A 27,826-nucleotide genomic window follows, 5' to 3' on the forward strand; every position below is an offset into this window, starting at 1 on the left:
CCTAATAATTCTATTTTAAAAATAAGTTCTCAAGGTGTTTCTGATGTGACTAATCATTGAACAAAGACTGAAAACCACATGTATAGATGGGTTTGGAGTTGTTCTCCTGACTCCAAAAGAAATAGGACTAAAAAACACGAGCCTGGAAAACATGGTGCCCCATCATCAGCTGCAGATGCAAACTTTCCCTTGAAAAGGAACTAACAGTAGCAACCGAGGAGAGGCTCAGTCTCAAAGTTATCTGGGTGTGGGTTTGGCATTTAGAAGAAAGGGGCAATGTAGAACCCCAAGATGAGTCTGGTCATCAGATTAGAGTTCCAGATGAGTGATTTAGTTATTACTCCATGAGCAAGGTTGAAATCTAGGTCACAGCATAGTCTCCAAACTTCAGCTGCACACTCTGCATCTCTAGGAAGGCCAAGGAAGGAAAGTCAAGGCTGATAACTACACTTGGCCACCAGAACTGTCTGGAGAAGAATTCTGTGCTGGTGGTGAAAGCTCTTTGATGCTGAATTTTTTCGAACAGGCTGAACCATTACTCTCCTGGAGCACTTTGAAGTCATTAAAAGATGGATTATGTGACCATTAAAATTCTTCTAAGATGTGCTCAAAAAAATGATGGGGACGTGTAAGAACACAGGATCCAACTTAAAAGGCCTCCTCGTCGCCAAATCTGAGAAAACTTTGAGAAAAAATTATTGACAGTGACACATTATAACTCATGGAATAAAAAAAGAATCCAGGAATCCATATTTGTAGTGAGAAAAAAGAATTCTTCCTTATAATAGTATTCCTGTTAATAAAATGTAGGCAGAATGATGGAAATAGAATATCACCACTTGACAAACATCACAGCAGTAAGAATCAATAATGGGTGCTAAAAATAAGGAGTAACTATATGATGAAAACAGGATGTTCACAGAGTCTTAAAGTGTCTCCCCACGATATACTTACCAATTACAAAAGGAAAAGTGGTAACTTTAGAGTGGAGAAATCACTTTAAGCATTCAATCTTCATGTTGCCATTCATGAGACATGGTGACATCATGTGGCTTCTGACAAAAGGCACCAACAAGGACATAACATCATTTGCCAAAAATGATGAGTAAACTGAGGAAATTTCAGACACACTCCAAATCAGGGACATTCTATAAAATAATCAGCTAGTCATTATTATAATAATTAAAGTTATCAGGCTTATTTTTTAATTTCTTTTTTTTAGTTGTAGATGGACACAATACCTTTATTTTGTTTATTTATTTTTTTTAATGTGATGCTGAGAATCAAGCCCAGCGCCTCACACATGCTAGGCTAGTGCTCTACCACTGAGCCACAACCTCAGTCTCTTATGAGGCTTATGAAAGACAAAAATTAAAGAATGATCCAAGTTAAGAGAGATGAAAGAGGGCTGGGGCTGTAGCTCAGTGGCAGAGTGCTTGTCTAGCATGCATGAGGTACTGGGTTCAATTCTCATGACTACATAAAAATAAACTAATAAAATAAGGCACTCCATCCATCTACAACTACAAAAAAAATTTTTTTAAACAGAGAGATGAAAGAGATGTGACAACTAAATGCATCGTGATCCCCCAAAAATGATTTTAGTTGGGCATATGGCCAACTTTGGTCAAGTAGGTTAGATAAAAAATGCCTTATCAATGATGTTGATCTTTGGTTATATAAGGTGTTGACGTTGAGGAATTTAGGTAAAAGGTATGGAGGATCTTTTTTTTGGCGTTATTTTTGCAACTATTACATATGTCTTAAAGAGTTTGCAAATGAAGTTTAAAATGAAAAATAAGTAAATAAATATAGGGGATCTATTTTACCCTGAGATCCTCATAATTTTGTGTGTAGATATTGATCATGTTCATCATGAAATCTCCTAATAAATCTTGAGCCAAAAAGGAGACCTCTGATTAATGTGTGCGACACTTTCCAACCCCAAACCTTAATGCATGTTACTTTAGAGCCACAGAGACCAATGGGAGCATGACAGCTGAGGGGCTGGCAGAGGGACTGGGCTGTTGATGCTTTCTCAAGGTGTGTTTTCCAGCCTGATAACAACAGAGCCACTGGGGATTTCTTAGGCCTCAAGTCTGCTTTACAATGGGGATACAATATTAACTAAGAGAATAGTGTTCCCCTTTGGCCATGGCACTGGTATACAGTAATTAAAGGGAGATATTATGGGGAAGACAATTCTTAGAGGACAACTTGAAAAGTACCCTCTGTCCTCTACTCCAGATAGAGAATGTCCTCTCATCTCAGGCTAGCACAGCAGCTGTTGATGCTAGGAAATCTCCTGGATATCTGCTCAGAAATTAAAGATGGCCATGCCAATTTTCTCTGCCCAGGACTGCATTTGGCAAAAGCAGACTAGTCAGTGGAGAGAATTTTGCCATTGGAATTTCTTATAGCAAGATAGCATGTGATTTTTATAAAAATGAGTATGTTTGTGTGTGTGTGTGTGTGTGTGTGTGTATTTCAATTTTGTAGGTAATTATTTTTCCCTACAAGTGCTTTGTGTTAAAAAAATAAATAAATTCTTCAAGGTATTTCAGTGCATTCAATTTAATAAGCATAAGCATTGATGGGGTACCACCAAATTTCAGGCAGCATGCTAGATCCTAGAAATTCTAATATTAGGAAAACTGTCCTTGTCCTTAAGAAGTTCTTGGTATGATTAAAGGAGCAAAAGTTGAGAAAGACACAAGGAAAACCCATGGATTTATGGATGGATGTCTACTTTAGATGGACTAGGCAGAAAAAAAAAAAACAGGAGAGTCTTATGAACCTATGTGGGAGGCAGAGGCCATGGAGAGAGACCAAGAAGTAAGAAGCAGCTTGCTCTATACAGGAAGCCATAAACAAATTAGCATGAGGTAGATTGAGGTAGATAGCAGCGTTCCATTATGTGAACTGAATTGAGTTTCCAATTTTGCTGCCTAAAATTTCTTTTATAAAGGCTTACCTTCCTACTTTCTAAGATTTAAAAATGTATAGGGGGATTTCTAAAAATATTTTCCATTATAAATATTATACATGCTCCTTATAGAAAATTGGTAGAAATATACTGTACTGAGAAGACAGATAACCTTCCCCCTTAATGGGTAAGGATTGGCTTTGAAAATCTGCACAATCTGTTCTAGAGTTTGTCAGAGACGTTTTATATTTTAATTTCCTTTCTTTCTTTTTCTTTTTTTTTTCGTGTTGAATCTTCAGATAGAAAACAATAGGATCATTCTTATGGAAGATAAAATTACAGTTATCATTATCAATTAATAGTCATTTAAAATAAATTTTAAGCTTCTAAATTCATTCCTCAAGGATGTATTATTCATCATTAAACTATGTACAAGGGGCTGTGTGAGACACTCTTGGAATTCTTTCTAGAAAGCAACCAATTTTAAGCACATGGCTATTAATTTCTTGTATAATCAGGAGGAAATCTCACCAAGCTTGATACTATATGGAGAGGAGTAAAGATGTGGCTACCTTATCAGGCATTAACACCCAGTGTGGCTATCTGTGCCAAATCTGGGACTTCAAGAATGTCATACCAAGACATTGTGAATGACACTGAAGAGTCACATGATTGACAGAAAATTGTTAAATGTGCCTTGAAGATGTTGGCGGTTTTGATATACTTGAAAGTAAAGCTTTACAACTTGGAGTGTTTATAAAGAGACTTAACTGCCTACTTAAAATGAACTCACAGAGTATGTTTCTGTTTGTTTTCTTAATGAACTTTAATTTATTGCTTCAAGACAAGCCCTGTGACAGACCTGGAGATGGCCCTCTCCCTTAGGGTTTGCATTCTAAAGGAGACCCAAGTCCTAATAAGGATAAGAGGACCCTAAAGGCATTTTTTTTTTCTCATTGAGATCTGTGACATCAAGGCAGTTGGTGGTTGGGCTTTGTTTTGGTAGACACAAAATGATTATAAGCCAATATCAAAATAAACACAAGTAGCATGTCCATTTTGTTAACACTGGAAACAGAAATTGAATGGAACTTTCAGGAAGTTTACCCCTTTTCTTTCCCAATCCCTGAATTAATCTTGCCAGATAAATTTGATGATGGGGGAGATCAAACCTCTCTTCCCAATCTTTTTTCATCATTGTTTGCTATAAAATATGTGTTAGTTCATTTTGTATTGTTATAATAAAATACCTGATGCTGGTACTTCATTTAAAAAAAGAGAGAGAGAGAGTTTATTTAGCTCACAGTTTTGGAGACTTGGAGTTCAAGATTGGATGGTCCTATCTGTTCACCCCTGGGTGAGGGCCCTCGTCACAACATGACATGTTATAACTCACAACATTACAGAAAGGTGGATGTGGAAATGACCAATGACCGTGTGCAAAAACCCTGCCCGCAGGATAGCCTCACTTTATAACAACTGATTTGGAGAGAACTGTGTTGGTCCTGTGATAGCTGCATCAATTCCTTCCCAGGGCAGTACCCTCATGACCTAATTACTTTGCAGTAGGCCCTGCCTCTTACAAATTTTACCACCTCAACACTGTCATACCGGGGCCCGGGCTTCCAGGCTGTGAATCTCTGGGGAACACATTCATACTGTATGCAGACTATAGCAAGAGACAACATGATAAAAAACAAGCATTTCAGAAGTTAATGTCTAAACTAATGCTCTTCACTGATATTTTTTGTTTGTTGTGAACTTTTTTTATGATTTGTATCTGGAACATCAGATGCTCCCACCCAAGGTTCATGTGTCCAAGGCAGCAACATTCAGAGATGCGACTGTGGGGGAGTGTTTGGAGCATGAGGGCTCTGACCTCAACAGTGAATTGATAATTTGATGGCATTTTAGGGAGGTAGGACGTAGTTGAAGTGAGCCCTTGAGCATGTATTGTCCCCAACCTCCTTCTCTCTCAGTCTGCCTCCTGTCTGCCATGAGGTAAGCAGCGTGGCTCTGCTTCACCTTCTGCCATCATGTTCTGCCTCACCTCAGGCCCGAAGCAATGGACCTGACTGTCCTTGTAAGGGAAGCTCAAAACCACAAGCTCAAATAAATCTTTCCTCCTTTAAGTTGTTTATGTCAGGTATTTTGGTCACAGTGATGAAAAGCTGACTAACACAACATCTGACAGTATCAGTCTATTTTTGAAATTTATTAGCCCTGTGAACTAAAGTCTATACAGAATTCATTAAAGGAGGCCAGATAACCCAGGGTTTCAGTGATAATACAAAAGCTCTCCACCCCAAAGCACTCAAGGTGTTTTGCATGCAGAAATAAATTTATAAAATAATAAAAACAGGTGTGGCCAAAAGAATAAGAGTCATCATGGAATAGTTACTAAAGGAATTTGTGGGAAAACCTCCATTTTGTTGTATCCCCTATGGCAATGTCATCCTATGGACAGGAGTTTGAAGTTCCAGAGCTGATCCAATCAGCCCAAGAATGTTGCCCCTTGATTGACTTCTGCAGATGGAGCACACACAACCTTCAGAAGATTCCTTGATTCTGCATGTCAGTGCAAATGTCATTGAATTGTACTTCTTTTTAAAAGAAAGATATTTTTAAACCTCCTTTGTGGGCTGTTTCTGAGAAATTCTGTTTGTAATGGAGTTCATTTTTAAAACCTTTTTATTTTCTGATGATTGCATAGCTCTACGTTTTCTTTAAATCTTGTTTTGGACTTCAGATTCTCACACTCATACATATACATTCAGACGTAGACACCTGTGTGTGTGTGTGTGTTGTAACAGTTCAAACTTGTCTTTATTTCATAAAAACAAAATTAGGTATTCTACATACTGGATTGTTTTTAGAGGAAAATGTAATATGGATACTTGGTAATAATGAAGCAAAACAAAATATGAGTTCAATGAAAAAGTTGCCTGATTTCTCATGATTTAGCTATACCCCTAACAGTCATTAATCATAAATTTTGAATTAGGATTTCCAAGTGAGATGGGTCTATGGAAAGCACTTAGAAAATTACTCCCAGAGGTGAGACAGGAGGAGAATTCTCAGACTTAATAGAAGGAGGTTAACTAGTGAGTAAATAGCTTGAAATTAATCACAAACTTTCTAGTAATGCAGTAAGTAATGTGTTCAAAGACATTTCCTTAGAATATAGAGTTTTGTTTCAGTGCATCATGGCTTGACTTGCTCAAATAGAGGAGCAAGTATTTCAGCATTTTCTAGTTTTATTCTCATTGAAAATAAATTTCTTCTACATTTTACAGGTACCCTCTCTCCATTGTTCTCAGTCCTTCTGTGGATAGCAGTTGCGATCTGCACGTCTATGCTGTTTTTCTTCTCCAAGCCTGTGGGTATCCGGCCCTTTCTTGTGTCAGTCATGCTCAGGTCAATATATACTATAGGTCTTGGCCCTACATTAATACTTCTCGGTGCAGCTAATGTAAGTACTTTGCTTAGCTTTCTATTGTTACAGAACTAATTAAAAGTGTATTAAACATAAAACTGTAGCTCTGTGCTTTCACTCATGTAGACAAAGTGAATTCTAATTTATTGTGAACCTAAATTAGCCTTGGTATAATTTGTACATTATTTAATTTAGAGAAATAAAAAATGATAAAAAAAAATCGATATATTTAAGGAGGTAGCATTTGGGGCATGACCCAGTTCTGCCATCAATTTAATCTAATCCAATTTTAATGCCATCCGCATCCTATACCCACAGCTATTGACAGCAATGACTCCAAGTCACTGTAAAACATCCTAAAATGATTTCTAAATCATCCAAGAAAGATTAAGTTATATTCAGTAGAACTTAAGAAGTGAATACCTTTTTATCAAATGACCTAAGAAAAAGGGTTACTGCCTGAGAAAATATGAAATTGAACTCCTCTTATGTGAAAAAAATCTTATAAACTTGTAGAAGGCATAGATAAGATTAATATTCTTTTTGCCAAGTTTTGAAATTCTAGAAAAAAGGAGTACATTTTGAAACTTTAGTTAGGTGAGTTTAGAATATGCAAGCTAGAATACTATTTCAAAAATCAGGTAAGACATTTATACAAATAATATTACCCAAGAAGTAAAATTTTTAAAGGATCTCTCTGCCAGCTTTACACAAGGTGAAACCATAAATAGATATTACCTTAAGAAAAGGTATATCACTGGGTTTTTGAAATACAAATGGACAGGTAAGCCCAGAAATATTGTTATTATAGCTAGTGAATTCCTAATGCATTTTATCTTTTACTGAGTTTTTAACATAATATATCCTATTCTGGAAATGTTTTAGCTAGAATTTATCTCCCTTACTACATTATACAGTTCTTAAGAATAGTGCTTGATCATTCAATGTCATAGGGAACATCATAGGGACTTAATAAATATTTCTCAAAGCAGTCAACTAATTTTTAAGTGAATGAATGAGTGAAGGAATGGTTATCTTTGTATTCTTGTACAGTGTCTTACACATAAAATATGTTCAAATATTTATTGAAAATTAATAAATGAAATAGTCAACCAAACTTGTGAGAATTATGATGCTGAGCTAGTATGAGCAATTCTGTATTTTTGTGTTTCTGATATCTCTTTTATTACAATCCTTAAAAATTAAACATGACATATTCGACACTTCCCAGTTAATCGGATTATTCAAGCAACCAAATTGCCTGTTCTCAACTATTGTTAATAAAGGGAAGTGTATTATAAAGAAGTCTAAAATTACAGAATCTTGTAAAGCACCAAATATACATTCTGCAAGTGTCTGGAGGGCAGAAGTTGTCACGTTCATGTACATAACCCTACTCTTCTTGCTCCCTTCCAGCTCCTTTTTTCTTTACTCTAACACTTGGTATTTGAACATTGAAAATATTTACATGAACTGAACTTGTACTTTCAATGCATTGGAAATAAGCTAATTTGGTAATATTACCAAACCATCTAATTTGAGAATATTCAGGAATATATCTAAATTTTTCTAAACCTATGTATTTGGCTTATTTTTTCTTTTAAAAAATAATTTGAATATTAAACCATATTATTTAAAGAAGCAAATATTTTTCATAAACTGGTAACTGACCTCAATAGGACACTAACCCTAAGTTAGAAAAATCCAAGTTTGATAAGTGAAATAATAGTTAGATAGATTTGGGCCAAAAATAACAAACTTTCACTGTGCCCCTGTTATGTAATTTAATAGATACTAAAAATAGCAAGAGGAGAGGACATGGTGCTCGCCATCTAGAGGTGGATGTGTCAGACTCACTGTTTTGCATGTTCTTTATCTTTGGACCCAGAATATATTAAAAGATGAGGAATAGCATTCTAATGTCTGTTGGGATAAACCCAAAACACTTGAAGTATTTCTCTTATTCCCTTCCTGGGATAGGATAAAAACAACACTTGTCCTTAGGTTTTGGTGAGAATAATTCCACTATAACAATTGAGTATTCATATGAAAGGCAAGTCTTATACTTTAATATCTTTATGAAAAATTTTTAAAATATGTAAACATATCTACCTTATTAACTATATGAAAATCTGCTGGTACCCTAATAGCTTTTATAGTATAAAATATGTTTGCACAGCCAGATTATGCATTATCACATCCACTGGTCCAGGGCATTCTGATGAAAGAATCAATGTCAATTTGGGACAAACTCCATGGAATAATTGTAATCTTGATATAGTAGGTATTGACAGAAGTTTTATCTATAATTTTAATATTATATCAACTAAGAATTCTTAGTGAATAATCATCTACCTTAACTTTTAGCATAACATACTGTAAAATTATCTACGGTTTATTCAGGAGGCAGGAAATAAACAAATGAAAATATGAATTGGCCAGGCTGTGTATCTTAGGTTTTAATATGTTCATTTTCTTAATTTATGCTTACACATTTGCATTGCATAACAGGTGAGATTATAAGTGCTAAAATTAGAGATATCAGAAACAGGAAAAACCAGACATCTACTTGAAAGGTTAGCCTTAATGAAAATCAGAACTAGAGTTCTTCAGGCAACTCAGCAAGCCTCTGAATTTCATTCTTCTCATCCATGGAAGGAATGAGATACTGATACCTAGTCTGTAAGAGAGCAGTTGCTATTTAGAGCAATTGAGATGAGTGTGGAAGATTTAGAAAAGAACAATAATTAGGATACTGATACAACAGTAATAATGGCTGCCATTTATTTAGGATCTAACATGTGAGGCAGTATGCGCTATCATGATTGGAGAGTGTTTCTGTTTTGGTTCTTAGAGTTTCTTGTTCCTGGACTCTGCCTTTCATAATGTTATGCAAACACTGAAAGTCTCTTGGAAAAGGAACTAAGTGCGAGGAAAAAATCCTCAGCTTGTGTGCTGAGCATTTAGGATTACTGGCTCCTCTTTGTTGTAGTACTTCATGTTTTTTCTCATCTCTATTCATTTCTAGAAATTGAAGTTTTATCTAGATTTTAACTAGCTTATCTTGTCACAGGAGTTATCCCAATGTTTAAGATGTCTCAAAAATTCAAACGTTTTCTTTCTCAGTTATGAAGCACATCATATAACTCACTATAGTTTCCTTCTTTCTCATCCACTACACTGCATTGATAGTTAATGGTAATAGAGATTAATATGTTCTTCTGACAAATATAAGTGAACATTTTAGAAATTTAGGATCACTTAATATTTTTTCATTCTAATAAGATTGTATGTAAATCTCATTTTAATAGTCATATAAATGTTAAATAACTTGTTTAACCCTTCCATTATCTTTTGTTTAGATACTTACATTTTAAAATAATATCAATATAGTAAATATCAGATCTTTTAACATCTTGTAAACACTTTTTAGTCACAATGGTTTTTTTTTTCCTTTTTCTAACAATGCCTGGAAATGTATAATAGATTTAAAGCTATTTGTACATCATTTGTCTTTCTCATAGTTATTTGTCATGTGGAAATGTTTTGTTATGCTAGAACTTGGTCTTGCCATTTTGCAGAGAGGAGAAGCAAATGGTGTTTAGCAGATAACTAGTCTATCAAATAAACTATGGTGTTCAAATAAATAAATACCCTCAGATATTTACCTGTAGGTAGTTTTCTGGAGGTCTCTTGTTGCTATTGATCTATAAGGTTGAATCCCATCATATGTTCAATTATACAAATTCAATTATACATTCCAAGTCAAAACTCTTATATTCCCACCACCCCTACACACACACACACACACACACACACACACACACACACACACACATTTTTACAGATTATGGTCAATGAATGCTCCTAACTACTTCTAGTATTCACTTGCAGAATACAAAATTGCTTCAGTGCTGTTTTTTGTACTTAGTGAGAGATGCTACTCTTTATATTGTCCAGGTTTACTGTACTGTTTTGTGGGCAGATTAAAAGATTTCCAGGGCAATTCTGACTGCATGCAAATTTTGTCTTACATATTAATCTTAGAACCTTATCTTGCCTACAATGTAACATCACTGAAATAGAGATTTAAAAAAAAATCAAATCATCTCATTTTCAATGAGAAGGGTGATTCAGTCAGTTGGTGAAAATATGGTAATGTAGTTGAAGATGATAAATTCAATTTTATCTTTTCAATATATAAGCGGACAAGTCTTGCTTGTTTTTTTTTTATTCTACAATTTATTCTTGGAAAATAGGTCATATTTTCCCATAGGAACAATGTTAAGATGGGGATACAATTCTTGATCAGGGCCAGAGAATGAAGTTAGATCACAAGGATAATATAAAGACGAAAACAAATGTCTGTGATCAGATAAAATAGTAAAATTTAAAAGACTCGCATAAAATTCTAGAACTATAAGGCACCTAAATTCTAGGCACATAATTGCAGACATGAGCAAATGAAGTCCTGTAGAGACAGAAGGATGTACTAAAGCAGGAAGTTAGTGCCATAGCCACAACTGGACCCCAGATGGCCAACTTCTCATCCAGTGTTTTTCCACCACACTGCACTGATATTAGTCCTGAAGACATATCCACAGACTATAAAGTGTATGTGGAGATATTACTTTACTGTATATTTTTTGCCTAATTAAAACCAGTGGTATTGCTTTAGTATACATTAATGAACAAGTGACTGTTAAATTCACTTTTGTTTGGGAAGACTTGATGTGTAGCACTGTTAATAAAATTTCCAGAAAGTTTACCTCTTTGCCTCTCCATGCCCACTCCTTTTTCCCCACCAACATATAACTGACCCCATCCCCATCAAAAATATAGCCTGGGCAGCTTTGAAAACTAAATGGAGAAGGGAGACCAAATGAGACAGTTATGGTGTTGTATATTGGTCCCGTGTGTCTGATTCCAGGGCTTTCTAAGCCAACTCAGATGTTCTCACTAAACTTCTAGTCGTTGTTGTCCATGTGGACCTTTGCCATAGAAATGATTGCCTACATCACAGTAGTGACAGGTGAAGGACTGGTTAGATGACAGCAGCCAAGTCATGACATGAAAAGGGAGAATGGTTTTTCTTTTTCATTATTTGAGAACCAAAATGTATTGCTCTTTTTTGAGAATTCAAATTCAACATATCATTTTTCCTTAGTGTACATGGCTTATAAACTTATTTCTTACATAAATATTCCCAGCTCTTAAGGAAAGTGTTCTATGAAAACAATTGACAAATTGCATCCTATGTGAGAAACCAGAGTTCAACTTCTTGTCTAATCAAATAATTATTCTTGCATTTATTTCTTCTTGGTATGAACTCTTTTTAAAAAAATATTTTTAGTTGTTAATAGACCTTTATTTTATTTATTCATATGTGGTGCTGAGAATCGAACCCAGTGCCTCACACATGCCAGGCAAGTGTGCTACCACTGAACCATAGCCCCAGCCCTTGGTATGAACTCTTTAAATCATGAGGACATTGATTTCCCTGTGTCTGATCTCGAGAGAAATAGATGGATGCCGCTGCTAGAGCTGACTCCACCCCACTTCTAGACTTAGTCTAGAGAACAGGAATGTATCTGTCATTCTTTAGATCAAGATTCATAAACAAAAACTCTGAATACAAATAAAGCAAATCTCTAATTTTCATGTGAAAATGGCAGAGTCCCTTTTAGGCAGATATGTGTTCTTGCTTTTTCATTATTTGAGAACCAAATGTATTGCTCTTTTTTGAGGACTTAAATTCAAAGTATTCTTTTTTCCTCAGTGTATAGGACTTATAAAGTTTCTTCCTATATAACTTTAATGATGCAATTTAAAGAATTAGAGATCAGGAAACAAGAACTTTCTTAATCACATCATTCATCCTTCTGAAAAGTAATGATTCTTACTTTTAATTTTATTTATTATACAACTTTTGTCTGTATTATACTGATGAATTATAATGAATGAATCAAGAGAGTGTAGATTTAGACAAGAGCCACTCAAAACAATTAAGAGAGTAAACTGCTGAATATACTTTGCCAAACATTCTATTTCTTTCCATTTTCATGGCTGTTTCTTGTCAAATACTCCATGTGGAGAAGCACTTTATGTAAAGTCCTTGTTTTTATGATATCTTATGATATCAACCCTGTTCTTGAACAACCCTGTTCTTGAACAATAAATATGAAGACTTCTATTATACCATGGCTGTATTTAATAATAGTGGAAGCTAGTGAAGAAACACTGAACAAAGAAAATAGTAGGAGTTTCTTTCTATTTGGTGTTATTAAAATTGTTAAGATGATGAAGGAGGAAGTGATCAATTATTGCAAGGAGGGTTAATTGGCTGAGGGGAAATTTAGGAAAGTTTTTTGACTTTTTTAGGTGCTGGGCTGTTGAATTGACTGGTCTTTCAAAACATTCACTAATAACCCATGGGTCATTTCATCTGTGTTGATTTGGGCTTCAGAAAGTTGAAGGAAAAGTTTTTTTCACCTTTCCAATTTTATATCTGACTCAAAATGTTATGTTCCTTTTTATGTTGTTTAGAATCATCCCCTAAGGTACTTTTGCTTATGTTATCTATATAGAAAAAATCAACAGTGTTGCAAAGAGCAGTCTGTTTTTCCAAAGTTAGGTTTGGATGCTTAAAGATAAATATGTTTCCATTAGATAATGTGAAGAACTCAGGGAACAATGAGGAAGGAAAATTCTAAGAATTCTTGGAATCTGTACTTTCTTCTTTGATGACTATGAGGCAAAATTGGCTCTTATAAATAATGCTGTGATTCAATAACCAAATAGATGGCACTAAGTTTATGATAACTAATGTCTTTATAAATCACTGTACATATCATTGTTATTGTTAAAGAATGTCAATATAAATTTCTACATTCCCAAAGTTATGCCACAAAAGGTAATATTAATTAAAGCCTGAATATAAATGTACTACATGATCAGAGAAATAGTAAACATTACAAAATATTTATTGAATAATTACTACATATATGGCTTAGAAAATAAATATGTGCATTATGTTTATTTTAACCCAGGTACATAGTACATTCATATTTTCAATGTATATAAAATAAATGGCAAAAAATATTTAATGACTTGCTTCTTTAAAATAATACTCAATATAAAAAATCCAAGATAGAAAAGACAAATCTATATATTTTCTAAAATTTTTTTGTTATATTTTAGTGTAGTAAACCATTTTATATTTCTTTTAATATGAAAATAATAATAAAAGTAGTAAAGAGTCATTGTACTAATTGATTCATATTGCACAATGTCTTTTAAGTCTTCTAAAGAGATCTATGAGGGAAATTTTTTATTCCAGTTTTTCAGAAAAAAAAAACTTTGAGGCTTACAGTTGCATGGACTAGGTTGCATAATTGAAAGAGCCAGGATTTAAATTCAAGTCTGTTTCGATTGCATAGTTAGTTCTCTTCATCATTCTTCTCTCTTTTACTGAAACTGAAAAGGATGCAAGTTTTGCACATATTATGTTTCTATGCAGATTTATATTGAGAAACCATGAAAGAAAACCACAGAGTATATGGATAATAGTTTTTGTCAGTATCCTACTATGTATGTGAATTCAGGATAAATAAGACAGTAAAATCAAATCTTTTCCTCCTTTTAGCTTTGTAATAAAATAGTATTTCTGGTGAGTTTTGTGGGAAATCGTGGCACGTTCACCCGAGGATATGGAGCAGTCATCCTGGATGTGGCCTTTCTCTATCACGTGGCGTACGTCCTGGTCTGCATGCTGGGCCTCTTTGTTCATGAGTTCTTCTATAGCTTCCTGGTGAGTAATCTTTACATGGACAGTCACTGCTGAAAAAGCCACAGTGCTGCTGCTGCTTATGCCTTGTCCTTTGATTTATTTTTTATTTTTTTAGAGCAGGGCCTGACATTTAGGACAAATTGTGTTATTTTTAGAATTTCTAAGGAAGAGTGTGAATTATAATTTTTAGTCTTTCTTTCTTTTTTTTTTTTCTGGGAAACCACATAGGAGGTATAGTTTTTTGTTTCCTCTCTCAGAAGCAATCAACCATCCCACCTCTTCTCAGGCTTCATAAGACAGCTGCTTTTGGTTTCAGCCAACTAATTTCTCCAACAGTGTGGGGAAAAGTAGGGATCTATTTTCTTGGGTGCTGAAATCATTGTATTTTTATAGTATCAAATGTTATCTTCATCTTTAGAATGTTATCTAAGTAAAATGAGGAGAAACAAAGGCCAACCTAGGGAAAAATACAATGAGTCATTTGTTTTAGGTACAGTCTTATAGTTTCAGGTTTAATATGTGATTGTTAAGTGTATATATATACATATATATTAATACATATTAAAGAAATATATATGTATATATTTCTTTCTTTAAATAGATGTTTTTAAGACTTTTCTAGAATGATTATTCTGTTTTCCTTTCTACATATATACTGTTTTATAGCAATAAACCAGGAGAGGAGTCAGTATAAATGTGTTATAATGTTTTGAAACTTAGAACATTACCATGTTGGTTAGCATCATAGTGCTGTAGGGACAATTTTTTTTTGTCTCTGGTTCATAGTGAATATACAGTGGAGAGTGCTGTCTAGTAAAGTGATTCCTGAAAACAAGCTGAAGACCTAAAAACATTTTGTTGACCAGTTCATTCAGGCCAGCACGGAAGAATTCAGTACCTTTTGCTTTCCTATTACATGGCACAATCATGTAGGAAGGCTGAAATGAGGCCTTATTTCCTTTATCGTTTTATCCTTGGAAGAATTGTGGTTATGAGTGGATTTTATATTTTGAATCAGACATATTGTATTCTGATGCAGACTTATCTTCTAGGCTATTAAGTTAGATCATTTAGCAATAGATTTTTTTTTCTTTTGCAGCAATCCAAATGAACTTTCTCTTTTTCCTGATTCACCAGAAAAAATCCATTTTTTCCTGTGATATGTAAAGTCCTATTATACCCAGCACGTTTACCTGACTCTGACATGCAATAATGTATAATTTTTAAACTACTTCATTCAGGCATTACTGACTTACAAAAATCTGTATAATATTTAATGTAAATAACCTGATGAATCTATAATGTGTTGTGCATTAATCTTATTTATTGAATGGATAGAACAGTATATGAGACTGTTAGTATCAAGATACATCAAGTAATATTAAAACATATGTGAAATGACACATATAAAATCTCTGTTTTCCAGGGAAAGATGTTTAACAAAATAAAAGCTTATTTAATTATTATATGAGTTATTAGCAATAGTATTACTTTTATTTTATGTTACTTAACCCAGTTATAGTTTTATTTTCTTTCAATATTTTATCTTTCAAAGTTTATAATACTGATGCTATCATGAATATAATATCTATTTTGGTGTTTAAAGTACTAGAAGGAAATTTAACATATAATATTTATTATAATATATTTATTATTATTAAAATTATTTATTATTATATACTATTATGTATTTAAAATATTATTTAAAATACAGCAGATTTTAAAATTACTTTGTGTATTTTAAAAAATATTTGAGTAAGAACTCTCTCTTGGGTCCTCAAGTGTCAGTCCTTTATCTGAAGTAATGAAAACTACACTCTAAATTTTCCTTTCAGAAATAAAGAACCATCAACCTATCCACTGTCAAGACCTTTAGAACTAGCAAGAGGCTGATGCTGTGGGCTTAGAGTGAGGCTCAGGAATTGTTATCAAGCATCCCACAGGCTTCTGAAAGCTATAAACTCTCTAGAGCTAACCTACTGCATATTGCAAGACCTGTTTTTCAAGCCACGTTGAGTTAACATAAAAGAAAATCTCCTTCATGGCAACTTAATGCTTAAATAAATTAAATAAACCAGAGTAGTGACAATCTGGAAGTTGAATTTGCATTAATTTGTCTTTACTGAAGAATATTGACTTTATTTCTAAAGTTAGCTCCATCTTCCAGAAGATAAATAGATAGAAAGATAGTTAAACTTGGTTTTTTAGTTGACCTTCATAAAATATTGGTTTCCTAAAGTGAGAAAACAAGTCAAGATCTATTAAGCAGTTATATATAAGACTATAATTGAGAAGTAACTGTATATAACCTTCAGTACTTGGAAAAACAGAAAGCAAGACCTTGGTGTTTCTGAAAGCATATATGACTCATAATTGACCATTTCAGCCCACAGATCATAGAATACCAATCCCAGTTATTCCAATTTTAATGGTAGTATTAATTTCCAAACTGCTATTTATATATATTTTAAGTGAATGTTATTTTATGTATTTTAATCAGCTTTTTATAATAAAATGTACTTACTAATGCATAATTTCAGCTTTTTAATGGAGCAATAAATAAACTCATTCTTGGTGTAGACAGTAAATAGCAAACAAATACCTATATTCTTGCCTAGAGCATAGCTTTTCTAATATACTAAAGATAAAATGATTAATGGCCCATTGGCAAAATTGTATATTATAATTATGTTTATACTTCTGCTTCTAAAAGTATTCGCTAAATTAACAGATTTTGTTTTTATTTAGTTAAAAAAAAAAAGGTGTTTGCATTTCTCAAAGGTTTGAATTCCATACCATTTCTATTGCATCAGACTTGTAAAATTGTTCTAATTTCTCCTCTAATCCCTTGAATAAACAGTGCATTTAGTGAATTTGTCAATAATTTATCAGTCAGGTGAATCCACTTTAATTTTTCTAAATTCAAATCAAAGTATACTATTTCTATAATGTCATAGAATAAATTGATATTATATTACTTATGAAGTTATCAGATGCATATTATATGATTAGAGTTATATTTATTGGAAAACAGTTTATTAATATATTCCAAACAGAGAAAAAATAAGTGTTTTGCTTCATGTTTAAGGTGGCTTTGGTTATTTTTTATAGATAAACTAGAATGGCTTACATTTGTATTTGTAATTATCTGTATTCATTTGCTTTTTGCTGCATTGCATTTTTTCCTTGTTTTTACTTTCTTCATTTTTGTAGCTTTTTGATTTGGTATACAGAGAAGAGACTCTGCTCAATGTCATAAAAAGTGTCACACGGAATGGCCGCTCCATTATTCTAACCGCAGTCCTGGCTCTCATCCTCGTCTACCTGTTTTCCATTATTGGGTTCCTTTTCCTGAAGGATGACTTCACTATGGAAGTGCATAGGCTGAAAAACAGAACTCCAGTTACAGGTATTGTTGCTTCCACTGAATGAGCTTTCTGACGGCAGATATGATTGTATGTAGCTTGTTTGTGGGATTATAGATAAACTCTAATGGAGGAAATTTTCCTTTCATTCCTTTGAAAACATGTTCTTGTTTACTACTGAAAGTCAGGAGCGTGCAGTACTTTCAGAGTACATATTAGCTGTCGATATGTATAGGGAAATACCCACACAAGAAACATCATCTAAGCTCACTCTCAGGAAGAAAATTTCAATAATGCTGACCATACTCCAGAAGTCAGCATCTTCAGTGCAGAATAATGGGTTTGGAATTCTTTCTCTCCTCTTTTTCCTTGATCCATTTGCAATCATGATTCCATATGCTTGGTTGCAGTACAATACCATATTATATTTAATTGAAAATGATAAATGCTTTGATTTGAAACTCATCAAATAGTAAGGAATTTAATCTGGAAGATATGCTGGAAATACTGTGATGAAGGGACCCAGTCTATCAGCAGGTGATTTTCAGCATCCTGTACAGTCTAGATTTTTGTTATTTGAGTGGTTTGGCAGCACCCATTCCTGCTCACTATGATTCGGGGCGTATTCTTTCCATGTTACTTTGGATGTTTTAATTATCATGCTTTCTAATGACTCCTTTCCATGTCTTTCTTACCTTCTATTGTTTTGGTTAAATTTCTTTGTTGCTCTTGTTCCCCACCTCCTGCTTTTCTACATAGAATCATAGTCCTGCCTTTGCTGATAATTTTTCTGGTGCATCTGCTGGTTATGATTTGTAGAGAATAGAAACCACAAAATGGCACAGCCTGTCCTCAAACCATTAAACTTAAAAATAAGATTTAATTAGCATTGCCTTATAAATGATACGCTTTCTTTAACAAACATTTCTCAGTTATTCAATTGACAGTGTATGGTGTTATCTTTCTTAGACTATGTGATAATTAAGTGACATTTCAATCTATTGTAATTCTAAGTGATCTAAGCACAGAATAGAAACATTAAATACATGAATGGAAAGTTATTAAGCAGGGACTCTACTGACTTTCATTCCTAGGTGTTAAGTCTTTTTTACAATAACCTGAATATTTTCTGCTACTGCTTTCTTTGTTCTTCCTTAAGTATTGCTTTGTACACATTAATACAGGTTTTACATATTTGGTGGAAAAGCTCATACATAAATACCTGTGAAGCTCCACTTTTACTAAACTATGAATCATAAACAGTTCTATCATTTTACTTACTTGCTAGACTAGAGGCATGATCACATTAAGTTGCTCAGTACAGAGCCAATCTAAAACAGAAACATTGTAATTTCTGAATTCAAAATGTTTATGGTAGTTATTGTCTTAATGAATTCAGTGGTACATATTTTGTGTTACTTAAGAAGGAAGTTGGTGTCATATTATGAATATAAATATTTTCCTTAGAAATGGAAAAAATACCCTTCTTAACAAAATAAGCAACACTAGAGCTATAATTTCAAGCTCTTTACTAAAAATACTTATGCACATTCATATAGAAAGCTGTTAAATAAAGCTTTTGTAAATGCTATGAAAATCTAGCATGTGGAAAGAGCTAACTAACAAAGTTACACTCCTGATTCTTCACAGATTGAGAGTTTTTGTTTCATAGATTGAGTAGTATATGATGTAATGCCCTAGAAAAAGCACCCTTATTTTCATTATATTTTTTATTTATTTCTAATGCCATGTTGTATCTGCTTTATATCAAATTACTTGAGACTAGATGATTTATAAAGAACAGAGTTTTGTTTAACTCACAGTTCTGGAGGCTGGGAAGTCCAGGGGCATAGAGCTGACATCTGCTCAGCATCTTCCGGTGAGGGTCTTCTTGAAGCATCTTCCTATGGCAGAGGGTACCACATGGTGAGACAGAGCCAAACTGGTTTTTATAACAGACCCACTCTTACCCTCATAATGTGATCACCCCGTAAAGTCCCACCTGGTCCTACCTCATAATAATTCACAGTGGGGATTAAATTTCAACATGAGTTTTGGTAGGGACATACAAACTATATCAGTAACTCTGTTGAAACATGATATAACATTTACTCTTTCAAGTATTGGATACCATTTACTTGCAAAGTTGACTATGTGTGTGGAGTGGAATGACTGAGGATAACACCCTGGGGAGCAAATGAAATTTGGAGTGTAGAAGTATGCAGTTCTTCCGTGAGTGTGAAGTGCTGACCAGAAAACCAGTGGATGGGAGCACAGAGGCTGGGCATTTGGAGCTAATGGCAAAAGCATCACAGGTGTATGTGAGAGTGCAGGACTCATTATTTGCAAATTGCTTTGAGACTTTAGAAGAAAGTGGTTCCTACCAGAATATTCTGCAACTCAAAGAAAATTTCACTTGAACAGTTTCCAAGGGAACCCATGTCTCAGAAAAGCCCAAGAACTCGGAGGGAAAATTTTGTGGAAAAATTGAGGTGACTTGTCCCTCTTCCCCATCTTCAGTTCACCCTCTTGTTTATCACCCTCATTTTTACTCTCTAGTACCCTGCATGAGCTGCCCATGTGGCTTTTTCACCTATAGCCTGTCTTCTGCCTACCTGCACTAGTCATTATGACCACAGCCGTGAGTCTGACTGGCTATGGGATGCTTGGTGCAAAGTGTTCTGGTAGCTGAGGTCACTCAGCCTGCTCTGTGCCTTCTGTGGTCTCTATGCCCTTTGTTAGGCAGATTGCACCTGGAATTACCCTATTGACTCCCTGCCTCATCTTCATGCAAGTAAAACATCTATTTTATTTCTCTTCTAGAATTCACTGCTCCCTCTCCTGTTGCATTACACTTTTTTTCAACCTGTACTTCACTTTCTCTGTTCCACTGCAGTTATGTCTATAACTCTCTGTGTTGCCTACTTGACTTTTAGTTCTTCAAAACCTCAAATCTGAGCCCTTAGAACCTAGCATAGGACTCGAGTAGATATCTATTGAGGGGATAGCCACCAGAGCACATTGAGAAACTCCAGTTCTGTCCCTCTCTGACCACTTGATTCTCACCCCTTTCCCATGTCAGTACTGATGGTGATATGCCCACAGTCAGGGGCAGGGAGAAATGGAGGCCTGAGATCTGTGGTCTCCTTTTCCACAGTGGACCTAGCTCTCAGCCCCAGTGCTTGAGTGCTTTGGTAGTTGACAATCCCACCTCTTGTTCCCCTCCTCCTCACTTTCCCTTCTAACTCCAGCTCCCATTTGCCATTTCTACTCTTATCGTAGCTTCTGAGTCAAAGAAAAATTTCTTTCATACAAATAGGAAGATTACTATTTTCTGTTCCATTCTGTACCAGGCAAATAAACTAATAGGTAGGTAGATGAGTTTCTGGGGACAATGAAAGAAAGGAAAGATCCTGAACAGGGATCTGGCAAAAAGATTTGTCCTTCCCTGGGTTATTTTATGCCCTTATTCCCTGCAGCCCATACTTTACTGCTAGAAATGCCACTGACTCTAGTCTGTACCTCAGCCATAGGGTCAAGTGCTTAGAGTTCAAGGACTGCCAGTTGCATTGAGGGAATGTGTTCTTGGCACCCCAGTTCAGAACCCTGGATGCATCTGGCCGTACAAACATTCTTACATATGGTAGTTAAGGTCTAAATATTAGCAATACTTTATCGAAGCCACTTAAAAAAATACTTTTAGTGAGTTGGTCCATTAATCTATTCACTATAAAATTGCTTCAATAGACAAAACTCTGTTCAGGGTTTCAAACCAACTTACTAAAAGACTTTAGCATCATAGTTAAGTGGAATCTGTGTGTTAATTTCTTATTGTTTGCATACTCATTTCTACCCACACTCTGCTTTGTATCTTCTTAGGTAATTATGGAGTTCCTACCATGACTTTGCCTTCCATGATGGAAGCATGTGAAAAGGAAAACTGTTCACCCACAATACCATCTTCAAATACAGGTCTGTAGAAAGAACTCTAGGATGCTATAAACTTGATACCTCTGAAGTAACGCTAATTACATCTAAGAAAGTTGCTCTAGGAATTTCATGATGAGATGAAATAGAAGAATAGAGGCTAAAAGAACCCAGAGTATCCAAACTAGAGAAAAAGAAATTATCTTGTCTGTTATTTTGAATCCTTATCTTATTTCCTTGTATTATTGCTATTCATGATAATTTAGCAACTTCATGGTACATGCTGCTAAAATTCTTTTACCATATGACAAACCATTCCGAGTCTCTTTTGACTATATAGACTTTAACAAAGGATTTGGAAAAGCACAGGCTTAGAACTCCAAAAACTCAGCTATAATTGTGGATCTACTACTCCCTAGCTACATGTCTTGGATATATTTTGAAAATTTCCTGGACTTTGTTCATGTGGCTTGCAAAGAGAGACAATGAAAGAATGAATGAAAATTTCCCTACTTCCACAGGAGCTAGTGAGACACTGCATATACAAATGATTTTTTTAAACTCCATATTCTTTTAGGAGTGGCAGGAGTCTGGAAACTATAGCAAGTGTGATGTTTCCTGAACATAGAAGAAATTAATGATCTATTTCTTGAAGCAGTGAAGAAAGACACAGGGACTATGTGTCATTAAATATTTTGAGAGCTGCCATATATAAACAGGAGTAGATATGATTGAAGAAGATGTTCTGTGTCTACAGAGGACAAAATTAGACTCTGGGAAGATAAGGGGGAAAAGAATGTAAGGATGGAGCATGTTGTCTGTCTAGTCATAACAACAGTGCCTTCTTTCCTAGTTGTCTTTTGCTTTGAGATGTTGGACTATTGCTTGGGGGGAAATAGACATTTTCTTTCCCTAAGATAGTTCACGCTTTATGACCTAAAGGGAGGATTAAACACATTTATCCAAGCTCCCAGTATCTACAGGTGCTGTGAGCAGCTGCCACCAAGACTCCTTTTCCCCCTGCCCCTGCTTTCCAGTTAAGGCTTACCGTAGTAGAACCAGCTTTCCTCAGCTCATGTGGCATTGCTGTGCTCTGCAGTTTCCAAAATCCTATTACATGCATCCTTCAATTTAAACATCTCCAATTTCTTCAGCCTTCCTCACATATTATAGCAGTGACTCTTGATGTAATACTCCAAGGCAAGCAGTTGAATGGTGCTGTTGCATTCTGGGTAGCAGAATTGGGGATTGCATCACACTCTTGACCCGTATTTGGCTGACTCGTAACTGAAATGCCATTCTTCACTGGCTTAGCTGTTAAGCCCTAAATACCCATCCTGTACTCATATAATTGGGAGTTTGAGGTTTCACATATGAAACCATGCATTTATTTCTCTCTGTTTCTGCCAACTCATAATCCTAGGACTTTGCAGATTATCCAGTGAATAGATGAGGAGTTTTTTGACCAGATGATCTCTTAGTTTCAGGGCGGTTCCAGTTCAAGTAGGCCATGAGCCTCAGAGTAGTATACTTATTCCCTCTCTTGTCATCCTCAAGTTTGATAAGTTCTACAATAGGATAAATATGGCTTGCCACCTGTTTTTGTACAGCTTGACCTAAGAATGATTATGACATTTTAAAATGTTTTAAAGAAAAAGATGTAATGGAAACTGTATGTTACCCACAGATGGTATTAATAATAATGAAAACCTGTGCCTTCCTGCATTCTTCCTTCCCTTCCTTCTTCCCTTTCTTCCTTTTACCATCATTCATAAAGATTTCTGGGGCCCTTACTCTGGGCCAGCCACCATGACCCTGGCCCTTATGATAATCATAAAATATTGGTGGAAGCATGAAAAGCTATAAAATAAGGCTAATTCCGTGGTCAGTAATCAAAAGAGAGACTGGCTATAGGTAAATTATACAGAAAGACCTTTCTCAGAGAAATTAGTTGAGACTTAATAAGGTCAAGATGAGGAAGAGTGCTTCCTGCACAGGGAACAATAAGAGTGAGGTCCTGCCCAGTCTTCAAAGACCTGGACCAGGCTTAGCATTTCAGGTACTGTGCTGGACACTTTGTGTGCATGATGTTATTTAATCATCACAACACTTCTATGACTGAGAGAGACAGGACTAATTATTTTTGTATTTTAGATAAAATTTGGAAGAATCAAGACTTTGATTGCCAGGATCACAGAGCTTGGAAATCAATGTGGATTTCTGATTCCAAAGCCAGCACTCTGTCTGACTGTTATTTCTTTCCAGTTAAAGGATTAATCTCTAATAAATTATTTCCCCCTATCCAAAATTCAGAGATTGTTAAAATTCCACCTGTTAGATTGCCTTTCACTGAGTATGCATGCATGGATTTTCTTTAAGCATGTTGTATGTGGAAGGCAATTTCTTGGATACATTCTTCATTGCATATTTATCAACAGGACTTGGTTTTGCTTCCTACTCCCTTTCCCTGGTGACATCTGAGAGTGCATGGAGTAAGGTGTGTTTGGTTTTCATAACCAAGGCTGGATATCTGATAGAGGCTAGGGGGGCTAAATATCCAAAAAGCAGAGGATAGCCCACAACCAAGAATCATCCAGTCCAAAGCATTAATATTGTTAAGGCTGAGAAACTTTGTTTTGTCTGGACATTGGTTTAAAACTCTAAATACACACTTTTTTTCACTTTTTAAAAAATGGGTTCTTTTTAGATATTGATGACAATAGATTATATTTTGACATGTATTTATACATACATGGAATATAACTTATTCTAATTAGGATCCCATTCTTGTGTTGTACATGATGTAGAATTGTGCTGATCTTATATTCATATATGAACATAGGAAAGTTATGTCTGATTCATTCTACTGTCTTTCCTGCTGAATATAATCTATTAAAAAAGACTTTCTGACACCAGGCATAGCCTACATGTTGGTGGTTGCTTTTTCTTTCTATGTTGTATTTCATTCCAGCTGAGGTAGGAATACAATACTTGGTACAAACTTTGTTCAGCATGTTCAAAATAAATGTTTCATGTAACAAGTTAAAAAAAAAAAAGCTTTCTGAAAACTTTTATACCATATTACTGTTCACCTAAAATGTGATGAGAAGACCTTACCTCTCCCTTTCTCTATGGACGAGTGGAGACAATTCTTTCTCCCAGGTGCATGGTCCAGAGGCAAAGTCTGTATCATTTGGGGCTCTAGCTGAGCTAGGAGTGGGAAGAAAGGTAGAAATGCTTTTGCAAGGAAAGCTGCCAAGGTAGGAAGAAAGCAAGGATTCCAGCTGGATGGTAGCAGAGTTTCAGCTCTGGAAGTGTGTTGGAGACACGGTGGGGAGTCCTACATGGTAGCAAGAGCTTTTCACACTTAAGAATTATTCTCAAGTCAGTCTTAAAAATATAGAAATGCCTACATTAATCTACTTTTTCTTCCATATCCTTTTTTGTGCTTGACATGCAAGTGTTAAAATTCATTTCATTGAAAATTCTTTGGGTTTGATCTTCCTTTAACTTTTGTATTTAACTCAGATATTTAACTGCAGAAGTGGAGTGAAAGCTAAAACCTGGTGTTTGTTGTGCAGCGTGTGTCACTTAGATTTAAAAATAACTTTTCTATGTCTAAAACCAGGATTAAATTTTAATTTGCAAACCCTAGTGTGCATTTGTGAGGGCCTTGGTTTGTTACCTTGTGGACAGCAGGTCCACATTACAAAAGGCCCAGACACACACAGTGGCATAATAACTAGCCTTGTGGTGTTTGGGAGGCAGAGCCACCAGCTCCCGGGGAAGGCTCCTGTGGATGTGGGTAAGGTTATTGTCCCAACAGCAGAAAATTCACATGGTACCTGGCAACCAACTGTGGTTGGAAAAAAAAAACAAAAAAACTTTTATTTCATTTGCTACTGACCGCCCTGATTCCTAGACAAAAATATAGACTTTTTAAAAAAAGAACCCCTGAACTGACTTTTCTAGAAAAGCAAAACCTTTTTGAGATAATTTACAAAATATAATCACAATTATGCTGTAAGTAAAAAGCCATCTGAATATACAGGAAAAAAAGGAGGAGGTTCACAGTTGTTTAACATTTATAAGTAATTCAAAGTTAACATGTTTCGATATTTTACTTTAATAGAAAAGATTAATAAGTACCAGAAACCAGTCAGCATGATGCACTCTACATTTTGGCTTCCTACAGAATGCCTGGTGTTTTAAAATTTTTTCCTAGTTAAAAATTTTCAAATCAGCAATTCCATAATAGATAGATTTTAATTAAAGCTGAAGACTTTTAAAAAAATGGGTTTCTCAGTTGTGTTCAGATTTCCAAATGTATCTCAGTGATAATCCATTTCTTTCTCAGAAACCATAAACTGAATTATTTAATTATTAATGCAAAAAAGGTTACATTAGTAAATCTTATTTAAGCATGTCCAGTATTTAAAAAATTTTATAGACTACCACTTCAGATGAGAGGGAACTGTTTCAGAAACAATAAAATTTATTTTGATTCCTGTCTTCATAGGAAAGATTTTTTTACAGTATGGAGAAAAATATTTAACAATAGTCAAATGAAAATGGATAATTTAACCTCATATTGTTCCAATATCAAATTTGTTAATTATGTTAAAACTGTACCTTTTCTTAAGATGTAAAAGCCATTAATCAGTAATGGTAATTACAATAGCTAGAATTTGTTGAGTCCTAACTATGTACCAAGTACTATTCCAAATTTTTTTACATGTGAATATGTAGACCTTTTCAGTGTTGCTACACTGAAAGTCAGATTCCACTAATTCTTTCCTTTTGTTTATAACCAACATATGCTCTCTCTGCTTTCATAATCACCTCCATTTACTGTCCCTACCCCCTGGTCACCAGGAGGACCATTGCTTTGCATCTGAAATCTTTTGCTTTGTCTCTCTCTTTTTACATACACTTTAGGTTCTAATTGAATCTCCCTCTGGTTTCCACCAAACTAATAGTTTTAATACCAAAGTTTCTTATGAAACAATTGGGCCTACACTGTCTCCTTCAATCTGTGCAGCAACCACCTTCTCTGTTATTATTCATCTCTTCCTGCTGGTACCCAGTGACCTTATTGTTAAATCCTATGACCTTTTCTCACCTCTCATTGCCCTTGACTCTTCCATAATTTCAATTTTTTTGTCATCCCTTTCATGTTTAAATTATTCTCTTCCTGAATTTCACCCAGAATTCTTGTCTTCTCTGACTTTTTAAAAAATGTCTGTCGTCTCATCCTGTACACATAAAAATCATCAACATTCCTTCCCTGTCTTCATCAGAACAGCCTATATCCAGTTCCTCCATCTGAATTGCCTACTTTTGTGGTCTAATGGGACCATCCTTTTCCCACGTCACCACTGGCTGGACAGCCCTGGGATGGTATTCAATGCTGCCTTCTCCCTCATGCCTAAAACCCCATCTGCTCCTTTCGTTCATCCTTCCCCCTGTTCTTTGCCATTATCCTGGTAAAGCCTCATAGCATATCATGCCTGAATTATTGCAACTGCTTCCTAAGTGGTCTTTCTACCTCCAGTCATTCTCTCCTCCTCAGTTCACCCAGTTTATCACCACTACACTACTTGTCAGAAATCACTGCTCTGAATATTTCCTCCTGTACCCCTGGTCAGCCTTTCCATGATGCTCCATTACCTGCCCAATAAAGTCCACACTCCCTGAAGCTTCACAGAGAGCTCTCAGTTTATCGCTCCCACTTCATCTTCCTCTCCTGTGAACTCACTGGTTTATTATTTGCTGTTCATTGTTCAAGCCTATATCTCTCCACCTCTGTGGCTTTCTGCTTATGCCACGTGAGATGTGTCTCTGCTCAAGTCTTAGGCCACTGAGTTTTCAAGATAAACTCAAGCTCTGTGTTAATTATTGAGACACCTCGCCAATTATACGTGGCGTGGAAGGTTCTCGCGCTGCACTGATGGCTTGGTACCACTTCTGTGTGTTTGATCACGAGCTATTTTGCAGTGTACATGTTTTTCTCATACTATTTCCCCAACCAGAGGGTAAACAACTTTGCCCCTGTTGGAAGCTCTCCAGTTGCTCCCCACAGCTTTCAGAATACAAGCTTGATGGAATCCCCGAGCTCTGCTCCCACAGCTCTTCTCTCGTGCCTTCCACACGCCTCTTCATATACCAAAGGCCCAATGGCCTCCATCCCCCTGGGGTTCCCTCAACACCCCGTGTGCTTCCACACCTGTTCACCTTTGCTCATCCCATTTTATCTGCCCAGAACGCCTTACTTCACTGATTTTACTCTCCCGGCGTGCCTTGTCTTTCTAGGCTCCCCTCAGGTGCCACCAGCTTTCAGGATGCCTACCCCTTTCCTTTTCTAGGACCATGTGTCCTATGGA

At 35.3% G+C, this 27,826-nt stretch overlaps 1 protein-coding gene and 1 long non-coding RNA gene across 7 annotated transcripts in view; one reads left to right on the forward strand and one right to left on the reverse strand.

The window, feature by feature from the left end:
* LOC144364898 (uncharacterized) overlaps positions 1 to 22,692 on the reverse strand; it is a 31,114-nt gene extending 8,422 nt beyond the window's left edge. For 2 of the 4 annotated variants that reach the window (XR_013423008.1, XR_013423007.1), the window contains exons 1-3: positions 22,492 to 22,692; positions 19,338 to 19,420; positions 955 to 1,055 (exon numbers count right to left, since the gene is read on the reverse strand). This is a non-coding gene — a long non-coding RNA (uncharacterized LOC144364898). The remainder of the gene's footprint in view (positions 1 to 954; positions 1,056 to 19,337; positions 19,421 to 22,491) is intronic. The other 2 variants (XR_013423009.1, XR_013423006.1) reach the window with 1 other exon arrangement.
* Itpr2 (inositol 1,4,5-trisphosphate receptor type 2) overlaps positions 1 to 27,826 on the forward strand; it is a 471,319-nt gene that overhangs the window by 382,244 nt on the left and 61,249 nt on the right. For all 3 annotated transcript variants that reach the window (XM_005328880.5, XM_040280879.2, XM_078015042.1), the window contains 4 exons: positions 6,223 to 6,398; positions 14,008 to 14,172; positions 17,365 to 17,560; positions 21,396 to 21,488. In XM_005328880.5, the coding sequence (XP_005328937.2) occupies positions 6,223 to 6,398; positions 14,008 to 14,172; positions 17,365 to 17,560; positions 21,396 to 21,488 (630 nt within the window). The remainder of the gene's footprint in view (positions 1 to 6,222; positions 6,399 to 14,007; positions 14,173 to 17,364; positions 17,561 to 21,395; positions 21,489 to 27,826) is intronic.

Source organism: Ictidomys tridecemlineatus, chromosome 6 (assembly GCF_052094955.1).
Source record: "Ictidomys tridecemlineatus isolate mIctTri1 chromosome 6, mIctTri1.hap1, whole genome shotgun sequence".
NCBI lineage: Eukaryota > Metazoa > Chordata > Mammalia > Rodentia > Sciuridae > Ictidomys > Ictidomys tridecemlineatus.